This window comes from Piliocolobus tephrosceles, chromosome 4 (genome assembly GCF_002776525.5).
Source record: "Piliocolobus tephrosceles isolate RC106 chromosome 4, ASM277652v3, whole genome shotgun sequence".
In the NCBI taxonomy this organism is placed as follows: Eukaryota; Metazoa; Chordata; class Mammalia; order Primates; family Cercopithecidae; genus Piliocolobus; species Piliocolobus tephrosceles.
In genome coordinates, this window is record NC_045437.1 from 105,663,056 (window position 1) to 105,676,502 (window position 13,447).

The 13,447-nt window shown below is 38.7% G+C and overlaps 1 protein-coding gene across 1 annotated transcript in view; it reads left to right on the forward strand.

Moving 5' to 3' along the window:
* FER (FER tyrosine kinase) overlaps positions 1 to 13,447 on the forward strand; it is a 408,129-nt gene that overhangs the window by 54,507 nt on the left and 340,175 nt on the right. Inside the window, exon 3 of the mRNA XM_023212257.2 lies at positions 523 to 788. Within this exon, the coding sequence (XP_023068025.1) occupies positions 582 to 788 (207 nt within the window). The 5' untranslated portion in view covers positions 523 to 581. The remainder of the gene's footprint in view (positions 1 to 522; positions 789 to 13,447) is intronic.

The window sequence follows — 13,447 nt, forward strand, 5'->3', positions numbered from 1 at the left end:
CTGTGTTTTCTACACTTTTCAGTACCTCTTTCAGTGATAGGAAGTTAAAACTGGGTACTGTGATTGCTCACCTGTGATTTTTGGTTCTTATGAAGGTGATTTTTGTGTGTGTAAATAGTTGTTAAATTTGGTGTTCCTGCTGGTAGGGGGCCGGGGGGGCACAATTGGTAGAGGCTTCTAGTCATTTATTTTAATAGTTTTTGTTGCGTTACATAGGATTTTCTACATACAAGATGATGTAATTTGCAAATTAAGATTGTTTTACTTCTTTCCATCCAATCTGAATGCCCCTTTTATTTCATTTATTTCATTGTATTGGCTAAGACCTCTGGTGTAATGTTGAAGCCAAAAATAGAGTGGACCTCTTCATCTTATTTCTGATCTTTGGAAGAAAGTATTCAGTCGTGATTTTTTTTTTTTTTTTTTTTTAACCCCAAAGAAGAATCTATCATAACTTTTTTTTTTTTTGAAGACTAATTTCCTTTTTATTTAAGAGTTTTTCTCTTTTGTTTACATACACAGATATGTGCTGATTAGAAGGCTCACTTGTGCAGTGTGGAGGATAACCAGTGCCTTACAAAATGGGGTTTGGGAGTGACCTGAAGAATTCACATGAAGCAGTGTTAAAATTGCAAGACTGGGAATTACGGTTACTGGAAACAGTAAAGAAATTTATGGCCCTGAGAATAAAAAGTGATAAAGAATATGCATCTACTTTACAGAACCTTTGTAATCAAGTTGATAAGGAAAGTACTGTCCAAATGAATTATGTCAGCAACGTATCCAAGGTAAGAAGAATAATTTCATTATTTGCTATTTATAGCATTATAATTGTCCTTAAAATGCAATAGCTCATACTGTTGAATGATCATACTCCAGTCAGCGTTCTTAAGCAGTGATTCCACAATTTTACAGATTATGAGAATCTCATGGAGAAGTTTTTCAAAATTATACATTTTGGAGTGGCTGGGCATGGTGGCTCATGCCTGTAATCCTAGCACTTCGAAAGGCTGAGGCGGGAACATCACTTTAGCCTAGGAGTTTGAGAACAGCCTGCGGAAAGTGGTGAAACTCTGTCTCTACAAAAAATATGAAAATTAGCTGGGCATGGTAGCATGTGACTGTCGTCCTAGCTCCTTGGGGAGGTTGAGGTGGGAGGGTTGCTTGAGCCTGTTAGATAAGGCTGCAGTAAGCCGTGTGTGACAGTGAGACCCTGTCTCAAAAAAACAGAACACAAAATTGGGGAGCTGTACCTCTCTGATATTCTGACTTGATGGGTCAGGTTTGAGAACCATTGTTACAAATTTGGTTTCTTTTATTAACTCTTCTGGCTTTGGGTCATGTGAACCCTGCTATTTTTCCCTTTAGAACAAACTTTTAGTTATAAACCACTCCCTGAATTCTTCTGTGAATCATTAGTATTGTGAATCATATGGAATATTTTAGCATGTAGCTGTTATTTGCTATCATTTCAGTACAAAAATATTAGTATATTGTTGAGTTAGTCACTCTTAAAACATCCATTGGATGAATAATGTATTTTTTAAATCCAAGATTATTCTGTCATATAAAAATAAGGGCCAGAATTGTACTGTTAATTGTTCTTTGCAAACATTGAAGAAGAAATGTTAAACTCTAATAGTTCTTGGATTCTTGCTCTATTACTTCCAATGTCTTATTTAAATATCATATTTCATTATATTTATTCAAAGTTAAAAATAAATCTTTTTAACTTTAGAATGTTAAAAAAAATTAATCTTCTTTCACTTTTGGGTCTTAGGATTTGAGTAAATTTTAGAGGAAAACTCTGTTACCTGTGGAGACTGTGTATATTATATAGTGTGTTTGATCAAGTAAAGATTTGTGATTTTGTTAAGTCCACTAATGTTAATATCTTTAACTTCCTTTCTGGGCCAGTATCTAGTCTGAAGGTAGAGCTGCCAGAGATGGCCACAAACAATACAGGACATCATCTGAATTTGCATGCACTATTTAGGATGAACATACATTAAAAATTATTTGTTACTTATCTGAAATTCAAATTTAACTGGATATCCTTTTTTTTATTTGGCAATTTCGTCTGTGGGTATAAGCCTGCTATTATGTTAATGGGAATAGATAGGGAAATTGATAGGAAAAGTACTTTTGGCATTTTAAGAGTCACATTTTATTTAATTCTTGTTTTTGGTAAGCTACCTGGTATCTCTTGAATCCAAAGGCTTTCTGCTTCATTTATACCTCTTATTTTCTTTTCTTTTCTTTCTTTCTTTTGTTTTTTTGAGATGCAGTCTCACTTTCTTGCCCAGGCTGGAGTACAGTGGTGCAATGTTGGCTCACTACAACTGCTGCCTCCTGGGTTCAGGTAATTCTTGTATCTCAGCCTCATGAGTAGCTGGGATTACAGGTGCGTACTACTACACCTGGCTAAGTTTTGTATTTTTAGTGCAGACGGAGTTTCACTGTGTTGGCTAGGCTGATCTTGAACTCCTGAGCTCAAATGATCTACCTGCCTCGGTCTCCTGAGCTTTACCAGAGTCATCTGACCTCATTAATCTTGACCTCCCTTTTGCAGGACACTTAGGTTTTAACTTTTCCTCGTATGCTAATTAGTTACCACTTACCTGCTTTTCATTTTCTTACATTCTGTTGATGTGTCTTACTTGCCGTTGTCACAAAGTTTCTATTTTCTTTGTTATTGCTAATTTATACATTAAATTAACAGTTGAATAATGGTTGAGAACTCACAGAAAATCAAGGAGTATGTCAACCTTTCCTCCTTTTTTTTTCTTTTAGGATCTTGCTCTGGCATCTCGGCTGGAGTGCAGTGGCACAGTCATCTGTGCTTATTGCAGCCTTGACCTCCCAGGCTCAAGCAATCTTTCCACCTCAGCTTCCTGGGGAGCTGGGATTATAGGCTTGTGCCACCATAACTGGCTACTTTTATCTTTTATTTTATAGAAACGGGGTCTCAGTATGTTGCCCAGGCTCACCTTGAACTTCTGGGCTCAAGCAATCCTCCCACCTCGGCCTTCCAAAACTCTGGGATTATAAGCATGAGCCACTGTGACCAGCCATTCTTTCCTCTTAATACAGAAATACTGTGATTTATTCTACCTATAAGTAAAGTCTACCTTTTTTTAAGAGGATTGTGCTTTTCATATTATATCTTAAAAAAATCTTTGCCTGATACAAAGTTAGAGTTTTGCCTGTGTTATCATCTGGAAATTTTATAGTTTTAAGTTTTGTGTGTAGGTCTGTGATTTGTTTTGTATATGTGGCAAGCTATGGATTGAAGTTCTTTTTTTTCTTTTTTTGTTTCTGGATATCCATTTGTTCTAACATCATTTGTTGTAAATACTAAGCTTTCTCCATTGAATTGCCTTTCATCTTTGTTTAAAATCAGTTGACCATAATGCGAGTCTATTTTTGTACTCTTTTTTCTGTTCCATTCATATTTTTGTTTATCATGACACCAATAACACATTTAATTATTTGGTCCTTGATAATAATATCAAAGTAGTCATCCCTTATTCATGGGAGATATGTTCTAATATCCCCAGTACATGTCTGAAGCTGTGGAGAGTACTGAATGTCTGTTGTTGTCAATCAGAATATGTTTCTGTTCATGCCTTCCACCCACACATTTAATTGCTTTTCTTTCTTAACTAAGCACTTATCATGCACTATGCATATAACTTTTGCAGTTTGAAGTGCAACATCAAAAATTCAAAGGCACAAATTTCCTTTTTCTTCTTTTTCACAGTTGCATGGATAGAAGATTCATTCTTACTCAGCATATGTTTTTTTTCTTTCCTTAAATTGCGAACTTTCATCACTTCACACAAAGGAGACACTTTCTGACTTCTTTTTGGCATATCCAAATTATCAGCATCACTATCCTTGCAGTTTGGGGCCATTATTAAGTTAAATAAAGGTTCCTTAAACACAAGCACTGCTATAGCAAGACAGTTGATCTGATAACTGAGATGGCTACTAAGTGAGTAATATTCAAGTAGCATACAGAGCGTGGATACACTAGACAAAGGGATGATTCATATCCTGGGCAGGACAGAGTGGTGAGGCTAGGTATTTCATCATACTACTCAGAGCGGTGTCACCTTAAAACTTACAAATTGTTTATTTCTGGAATTTTCCGTTGTTGGACTATGTGCAATCGAAACTGCAGGAAGCAAAACAACAGATTAAGGGGTACTAATGAACTTATTTTTTTCATAATTATTTTGGCTTTTCTAAATCTTATGCATCTCCTTATGAATTTTAGGAGCATCTTACCAATTTTTTTTTTTTTTAAAGGCTACTGGGATTTTGTCTGGAGTTATATTGAAAGTACAGATAAATTTGGGGAAAATCTATATCTTAACAGTATTCGGTCTTTCAGTAAGTAAAAATGGTATACATTTTAAATTGTTAAAAAATAATTCAACTTTTATTTTAGATTCTGGGGATACACACGCAGGTTTGTTACCTGGGTTATTGTGTGATGCTGAGGTCTATGATATGAATGACCGACCCCATTACCAAAGTAGTGAGCATAATACCCAATAGTTTTTCAGCCTTTCCCCCATCCTTCCCTCTCCCCTCTAATATTCTGCGCTGCCCATTGTTTCCATCTTTATATCCTTGTGTACCCACTGTTTAGCTGCCACTTGTAAGTGAGAACATGGAGTATTAATTTTTTTTTGTTCCTGTGTTAATTTGCTTAGGATAATGGCTTCCAGCTGCATACATGTTGCTGCAAAGGGCATGATTTCATTCTTTTTTATGACCATGTAGTATTCTATGGTGCATATATACTGCATTTTCTTCATCTAATCCACCACTGATAGGCAATGAGGTTGATTCCATGTCTTTGCTACTGTAAATAGTGCTGTGATGAATGTACAAATGTAGGTGTCTGTTTGGTAGAACTATTTATTTTCTTTTGGCTATATACCCACTAATGGGACTCCTATATACCCACTAATTTCTTTGAGAAATCTCCAAGTGCTTTCTCTAGTGGCTGAACTAATTTACATTTCCACCAACAGTGTATAAATGTTCCTGTCTCTCCACAACCTCATGAGCATGTGTTGTGTTTTTGACTTTTTAATTATAGCCATTCTTACTGGTGTGAGATGGTATCTCACTGTGGTCTTGATTTGCATTTATCTGATAATTAATGATGTTGAGCATTTTATCATGTGTTTGTTGGCCACTTATATGTTTTCCTTTGAGAAGTATCAGTTAATGTCCTATGCCCACTTTTTAATTTTTTTTCTTGATGATTTGTTTAAGTTCTGTATAGAGCATTAGTCCTTTCTTGGATGCATGGTTTATGATTATTTTCTCCCATTCTGTAGGTTGTCTGTTTACTCTGTTGATAGTTACTTTTGTTATATAGAAGTTCTTTAGTTTGATTGAGTCCCACTTGTCAATTTTCATTTTCGTTGCAATTGCTTTTGAGAATTTACTCATAAATTTCTTCCCACAGCTGATACTTAAAATGGTGTTTCCCAGGTTTTCTTCTAGGATTCTTATAGTTTGAGGTCTTACATTTAAATCTTTAATCCATTCTGAATTAATTTTTGTACAGGGTGAAAGGTAGGGGACACATTTCATTCTTCTGCATATAAAGCTAGCCCACTTTCCCTGTTGCTTATTTTTGATGAAAGATCAGATGGCTGTAGGTGTGCGTTTTTTTTTTTTTTTTTTTTTCTGTGTTTTCTAATCTGCTCCATTGGTCTATGTGTCTGGTTTTATACCACTACCATGCTGTTTTGGTTATTGTAGCTTTAGAGTATAATTTTAACTTGCATAATGTCAAGCCACTGGCTTTGTTCTTATTACTTAGGACTGCTTTGGCTCTTTGGGTGACTTTTTGGTTGCATATGAATTTTATAATAGGTTTTTCCTAGTTCTATGAGAAATGACAGTAGTTTGATAGGAATAGTGTTGAATTTGTGGATTACTTTGGGCATTATAGGTATTTAATGATATCGATTCTTTCAGACCATGAGCACAGAATGTTTTTTGATTTTTTTGTGTCATCTATGATTTCTTTCAGCAGTGTCATGTAGTGCTTCTTGTAGGGATCTTTTACTTTCTTGGTTAAATGTATCCCTAGGTGTTTTATTTTATTTTTTTGTTTCTATTGTAAATGGCATTGCATTCTTGATTTGGCTATCAGCTTGAATGTTTTGGTGTATAGAATTGGTACTGATTTTTCTAATTGATTGTGTATTCTGATTCTTCACTGAAGTCATTTATCAGTTTCGGGAGCCTTTTGGTGAAGTACTTAGAGTTTTGTAAGTATAGATGCATGTCATCCATGAAGAGAGATAGTTTGACTTCTTTTCCTATTTGGGTGCCTTTTATTTTTTTCTCTTGCCTGATTGTTGTGGCTAGGACTTCAGTACTGTATTGAATTGGAGTGGTGAGAGTGTGCATCCTTGTCTTGTTCCAGTTCTCAAGGGGAATAGCTCAAGCATTTGTCCTTCAGTATGATGTGGGCTGTGTGTTTGTCATAGATGGCTCTTATTATTTTGAGTTATATTCCTTCCATGCCTAGTTTATTAAGGATTTTTATTGTGAAGCGATGATAGATTTTATCAAACGCTTTTTCTGCAGCAATTGAGATTATTATATGGTTTTCTTTCTAATTGTGTTCATGTGACAAATTATAGTTACTGATTTGTATATGTTGAACCAACCTTGCATCACAGGAATGAAGCCTATTGGATCATGGTGAATTAATTTTTTGATGTGCTGCTTGATTCGGTTTGCTATTAATAGTATTTCATTGAGGATTTTTGTGTTTATGTTCATCATGGATATTGACCTATAGTTTTCTGCTTTGTTGTGTCTTTGCCAAGTTTTGGTATCAGTGTGATGCTGGCTTTTTAGAATGAATTAGGTAGAATTCCCTGCTACTTGATTTTTTGGAATAGTTTCTGTAGAATTGGTACTACCTCTTTGTACATCTGGTAGAATTCGGCTGTGAATCCATTTAGTCTGGTTTTCTTTTTTTTTTTTTTTTCTAATTTAGTAGGTTTTTATTACTGATCCAATTTGGAGCTGGATATTGGTCTTTTCAGGGTTTCAGTTTCTTCCTTGATGTGGTTTGGCTGTGTCCCCACCTAAATCTCATCTTGAATTGTAACTTCCAAATTTCCCATGTGTTGTGGGAGGTGATTGATAATGGGAGTGGGTCTTTCCTATGCTGTTATCATGATAGTGAATGAGTCTCATGAGATCCGATGGTTTTAAAAATGGGAATTTTCCTGCACAAGCTCTCTTTTGCCTGCCACCATCCACATAAGATGTGATTTACTTCTCCTTGCCTTCCACCATGTTTGTGAGGCCTTCCCACCCATGTGGAACTGTAAGTCCAGTTAAATCTCTTTCTTGTGTAAATTGGCCAGTCTCAGGTATCAGCAGCATGAAAACAGACTAATACAGTAAATTGGTACCAGTAGAGTGGGGCGTTGCTAAAAAGATACCTGAAAATGTGGAACTGGGTAACAGGCAGAGGTTGAAACAGTTTGGAAGGCTCAGAAGAAGATAGGAAAATGCGGGAAAGTTTGGAACTTCCTAGAGACTTGCTGAATGGCCTTGACAAAAATACTGTTAGTGATATGAACGATAAGGTCCAGGCTAAGGTGGTCTCAGATGGCGGTGAGGAACTTGTTGTGAACCGGAGCAAAGGTGACTCTTGTTATGTTGCAGCAAAGAGACTGGTGGAATTTTGCCACTACGCTAGAGATTTATTGAAATTTGAACTTGAGAGAGATGATTTAGGGTATCTGGCAGAAGAAATTTCTAAGAAGCAAAGCATTCAAGAAGTGACTTGGGTGCTGTTAAAGGCATTCAGTTTTATAAGGGAAGCAGAGCATAAAAGTGTGGAAAATTTGCAGCCTGACAATGTGATAGAAAAGAAAATCCCATTTTCTGAAAGAAATTCAAGAAATTTGCATACGTAACAAGGAATTAAATGTTAATCACTAAGACAATGGTGAAATGTCTCCAGGGAATGTCAGAGGTCTTCATGGCAGCCCCTCCCATCACAGGCCTGGAGGCCTAGGAAGAAAATATGGTGTTGTGGGCCAGGCTTAGGGTCCCTGTGTTATGTGCAGTCTAAGGACTTGGTGCCCTGTATCCTAGCCACTCCAGTCATGACTAAAAGGGGCCAAGGTACAGTGCATAGAAGTCAATAATTGAGGTTTGGGAACCTCCTTCTAGATTTCTGAGGATGTATGGAAATATCTGGATGTCCCAGCAGAACTTTGCCACAGGGGTGGGGCTCTCCTGGAGAACCTCTGCTAGTGCAATGTGGAAGGGAAAGGTGGGGTCAGAGCCCCTACACAGAGTCCCTACTGGGGCACCGCCTGGTGGAGCTGTGAGAAGAGGGCCACTGTCTTCCAGGCCCCAGAATGGTAGAGCCACCGACAACCTGCACCGTGTACCTGGAAAAGCTGCAGACACTCAACAACAGCCTGCGAAAGCAGCTGAAAGGGAGGCTGTACCCTGCAAAGCCACAGGGGCAGAGCTGCCCAAGACCATGGGAACCCACCTCTTTCACCAGCGTGAACTGGATGCAAGACATGGAGTCAAAGGAGATCATTTTGGAGCTTTGAGATTTGACTGCCCCACTGGATTTCAGACTTGATGGGACCCGTAGCCCTTTTGTTTTGGCCAGTGTCTCCCTTTTGGAATGGCTGTATTTACTTAATACCAGTACTTCCATTGTATCTAGGAAGTAACTAAGCTGCTTTTGATTTTACAGGCTCATAGGCGGAAGGGATTTGCCTTGTCTCAGATGATACATTGGATTGTGAACTTTTGAGTTAATGCTGAAATGAGTTAAGACTTCGGGGGATTGTTGGGAAGGCATGATTGGTTTTGAAATGTGAGGACGTGAGATTTGGAAGGGGTCCAGGGTGGAATGATATGGTTTACCTGTGTCCCAACCAAAATCTCATATTGAATTGTAACTCCCACAATTCCCATGTGTTGTGGGAGGAACCTGGTGGGAGGTGATTGAATTATGAGGGCAGGTCTTTCGTGTGCTGTTCTCGTGATAGTGAATGAGTCTCATAAGATCTGATGGTTTTAAAAACGGGAATTTTCCTGCACAAGCTTTCTTTTTGCTTGTTGCCATCCACATAAGATGTGATTTGCTTTTCCTTGCTTTCCACTATGCTTGTGAGGCCTCCCCAGCCACGTGGAACTGTAAGTCCAGTTAAACCTCTTTCCTTTGTAAATTGGCCTGTCTCGGGTATGTCTTTATCAGCAGTGTGAAAACAGACTAATACATTCCTGATTCAATCTTGAGAAGTTGTGTGTTTCCAGGAATTTGTCCCTTTCCTATAGATTTTCTAGTTTGTTTGCATAGAGGTGTTCATAATAGTCTCTGAGGATCTTTTGTTTTTCTGTGGATCGGTTGACATCACCTTGGTGATTTCTTATTGTGCTTATTTTGCATCTTTTGTCTTTTTCTTTGTTGGTCTAGCTAGTGGTCTGTCAACCTTGTTTATCCTTTCAAAGATCAAAGTTTTTGTTTTGTTGTTTTTATGGATTATTGAATATCAATTTCATTTAGTTATTATTTGGTTTTAGTTCTTTGCTATCTTTAGGGTTAGTTTTTTCTTTTTTTTTTTTTTTTTTTGAGGCGGAGTCTCGCTTTGTTGCCCGGACTGGAGTGCAGTGGCCGGATCTCAGCTCACTGCAAGCTCCGCCTCCTGGGTTTACGCCATTCTCCTGCCTCAGCCTCCCAAGTAGCTGGGACTACAGGCGCCCGCCACCTCGCCCGGCTAGTTTTTGTATTTTTAGTAGAGACGGGGTTTCACCGTGTTAGCCAGGATGGTCTCGATCTCCAGACCTCGTGATCCGCCCGTCTCGGCCTCCCAAAGTGCTGGGATTACAGGCTTGAGCCACCGCGCCCGGCAAGTTTTTTCTTATTTTTCTTGATCTTCTAGGTATAGTGTTAGATCCTGAATCTGAGATCTTTCTACCTTTTTGGGGTGGTGTTTAGTGCTATATACTTTTCTCTGAAAACTGCTCTTGTTGCATCCCAGAGATTCTGGTGTGCTATTTCTCTATTTTTATTTATTTCAAATAATTTTTTGATTTCTGCCTTAATTTCATTGTTTACCAACAAGTCATTCTGGAGCAAGTTGTATAATTTCCATGTAATTGTGTGGTTTTGAGAGATCTTCTTGGTATTGATTTCTCCTTTTATTTCACTGTGGTCCAGGAGTGTTGTTGGTATGATTTAGATTTTTTTTTTTAATTTACTGGGACTTGTTTCATGGCCAAACATGTGGTTGATGTTAGATTATGTTCCATGTCAGATGAGAATAATGTGTATTCTATGTATGATACATGGAATATTTTGTAGATTTCTATTAGATCCAGTTGGTCAAGTGTTGAATTTCAGGTCAGAATTTCTTTGTTAGTTTTCTGTCTCAGCGATCTGTCTGATGCTATCAGTGGGGTGTTGTGTGGCTGTCTGTTTCTTTTTGTAGGTCTAGATGTACTTGTTTTGTGAATCTAGGTGCTTCAGTGTTGGGTGCATATATTAAGTATAAGTTAAGTCTTGTTCATTTAAATTCTTTGTCATTATTATCATTATTACTTTTGTCCAATTTTTTTTTTTTTGTTGTTGGTCCAACATTTGTTTTATCTGATATAAGAATAGCTTCACTATTCTTTTTGTTTTCTGTTTTTGTGATCTTTCTCTAACCCTTTACTCTGTGCCTATGGGTGTCAACATGTAAGAATGGGTTTCTTGAAGAGAGCAGATGGTTGGGTTTCTTTTTTTAATCCAACTTGCAACTCTGTGCCTTTTAAGTAAGGTAGTTAGACAATTTACATTCAATATTAATATTAATATGTGAGATTTTGATCTGATTGTGAAGTCATTAGATGATGGCTTTGTACTTTCTTTTGTGTGGTTCCTTTATAGGACCTGTGTGCATGTTTTTGTGGTAGCAGTTATTTTCGTTGTTGTTGTTTCCTTGTTTAAAACTCCCTTAAGGATCTCTTGTGAGGCTGGTCTGGTGGTATTGAATTCCCTTAGCACTTGCTTGTCCGGAAAATATTTTATTCCTCCTTCACTTATGATGCTTAGTCTGGTGAGATGTGAAATTCTTGACTGGAATTTCTTTTCTTAAAGATGGCTGAAAATATGCCCCTAACCTCTCCTGGCTTATAAGATTTCTGCTGAGATGTCCACTGTTAGCCTAACAGAGTTCCCTTTGCACATATGATCTGACCTTTTTCTCAGCTGCCTTTAAGATTTTTTTCTTTAGTTTTGACCTTGGACAGACTTGTGACAATATGTCTTATTGCTGTTCATTTTGTATAGCATCTCACAGGTGTTACCTGGATTTTTTGTATGTGGATATCTACCTCTTCAGCCAGATTTGGGAAACTTTTTTTGAATTATTCCTTCAAATATGTTTTCCAGGTTGTTTACTTTTTCTTCTCCTTCCTCAGGAATGACAGTAACTTGTAGGTTTGGTTGCTTTACCTAATCCCGTATTCCTCAGAGAGTTTGTTTATTTAAAAAAATTCTTTTTTATTTATTTTTGTCTGACTGTGTTAGTTCTGAAGATATGTATTTAGGCTCTGAAGTTTCCTCGAAACTTTCAGTTGTCTTTTGAAACTCCTCAAGTGAGTTTTTCGACTCCGTAATCTCTGATTGATTTCTCTTTAAGATGCTTACGTATTCCTTCATTGCCTGGATTGCTTTTGAAGTTTCTTTGTATTTAATTTCATCCTTGTCTTGGATCTTGTTAATAATTCTTGTAATACATGCTTTTCCATGCTTTGAATTTTTTGTTTTGTTTTGTTTTTTAGACAGATTCTTGCTCTGTCGCCCAGGCTGGTGTGCAGTGGCATGATCACAGCTCTCTGCAGCCTTGATCTTCTGGGCTTAAGTAATCCTCCTACCTTAGCCTCCTGAGTAGCTGGGACTACAAGTGTGGACCACCATGCCTGGCTAATTTTTGTATATTTTGTAGATGGGATATTGCCATGTTGCCCATGCTGTTCTCAAACTTCTGGGCTCAAGTGATCCTCCTGCCTTGGCATCCCAAACTGCTACGATTACAGGTGTGAGCCACCATGCCAAGCCTGTGCTTTAAATTCGTTATCTGTCATTTCTGAGTTTCTAGTTTGGTTATAGACCATTGCTGGAGAGCTGGTATGATCCTTTGGTGGTGTCACTACATTCGGATTTTTCATGGTGCCAGAATTCTTGTGCTGGTTCCTTCTTATCTGGAGGTGCTGACACTTCTAATTTTTGTAATTATTTTTGTTCAGGTAGGAATTTTTCTTTTTTCTTTCTTTTCTTGTGATATTATTATTATTTTTTTATTTCTCTTTTCCTTTCCCCTTCTACCTAGGTAGTGTGACTGTAGAGAATGTTCAGTAATGTGTTTTTGGCTCTGCTGTGTGGACTTCTGTTGGCGGGTTTTATACTGGGCTTTTGTATTGGGCTTTCTTTATATATAAGCCAGTACATAGTGCTTATAGGTAAGAAGTGACTGTGGCTAACACAGCTGGGTGTGTATACTTGATCGTTGCTTACTGAGAGAAGCTCTTTGTTGCCTCAGGCAAGTGATTGATCCGTGGAGTGCACAGTAGTCTAAGTTCTCTGCTCAGCTCTCTGGGCTGGTGAGCAAAATGTATGGGGCTGGACTGGCCAGGCCTGCTACAAGTCCCCCAATGGCAGGCAAAAGCACCAGCACTGAGGGAGAATCCAATGGGTGTCCACCAAGTGCTCAGAGGTGTGCCTAGGAAACCTCCTCAGCCCCAAGTTCTTTGCCTGTGGAGGGAGAGTTGGCCAAACGCCTAATCCAGAAGAGTGGGTACTCCAGATGCCTGGACATGGAGTGTACTGCAGCACCACAGTTTCTGCACAGGAATGGTGGGGCAGGTCAGGTTTCTAATTGAGAAGAGTAGGTGCTTCCAATGGAGATCTTTATTGGTGTTGAGCAGAGAGGGCCTAGCTGCAGCACGGTCTCTTCATAGGAAGGGTTGGATACTCAGTTTGCTGACCTAGGTGAGCAGGTGTTTCAGCTGTCTGGAGATCTGCCTGGGGCTGAAGAAGAGAGGGCCCTCCTTTACGTGTATCTTTGCACAGAAAGGGTAGAGTGGCTCATGCTTCCAATCCGGGCTTGCAGGTTCTTTGCCTGGAGACCTGCCCTGGTGAGGAGCAGAGAGGGCCCTGTTGCCCCATGATCTATGCACAGGAAGGGTGGGTGGGTCAGGCTACTTTTCCAGGTGAGCAGGTGCTCCAAGTGCCTGGAGATCTGCCTGGCCGTGGAATGGAGAGGGCCCTTCTGCCTCACGATCTATGTCCAGGACGGGTAGGGCATCCTAGGCTGCTGAACCAGGCAAGTGGGTGCTCTGAATGCCTGGAGATCTGCCTAGGTGTGAAGTG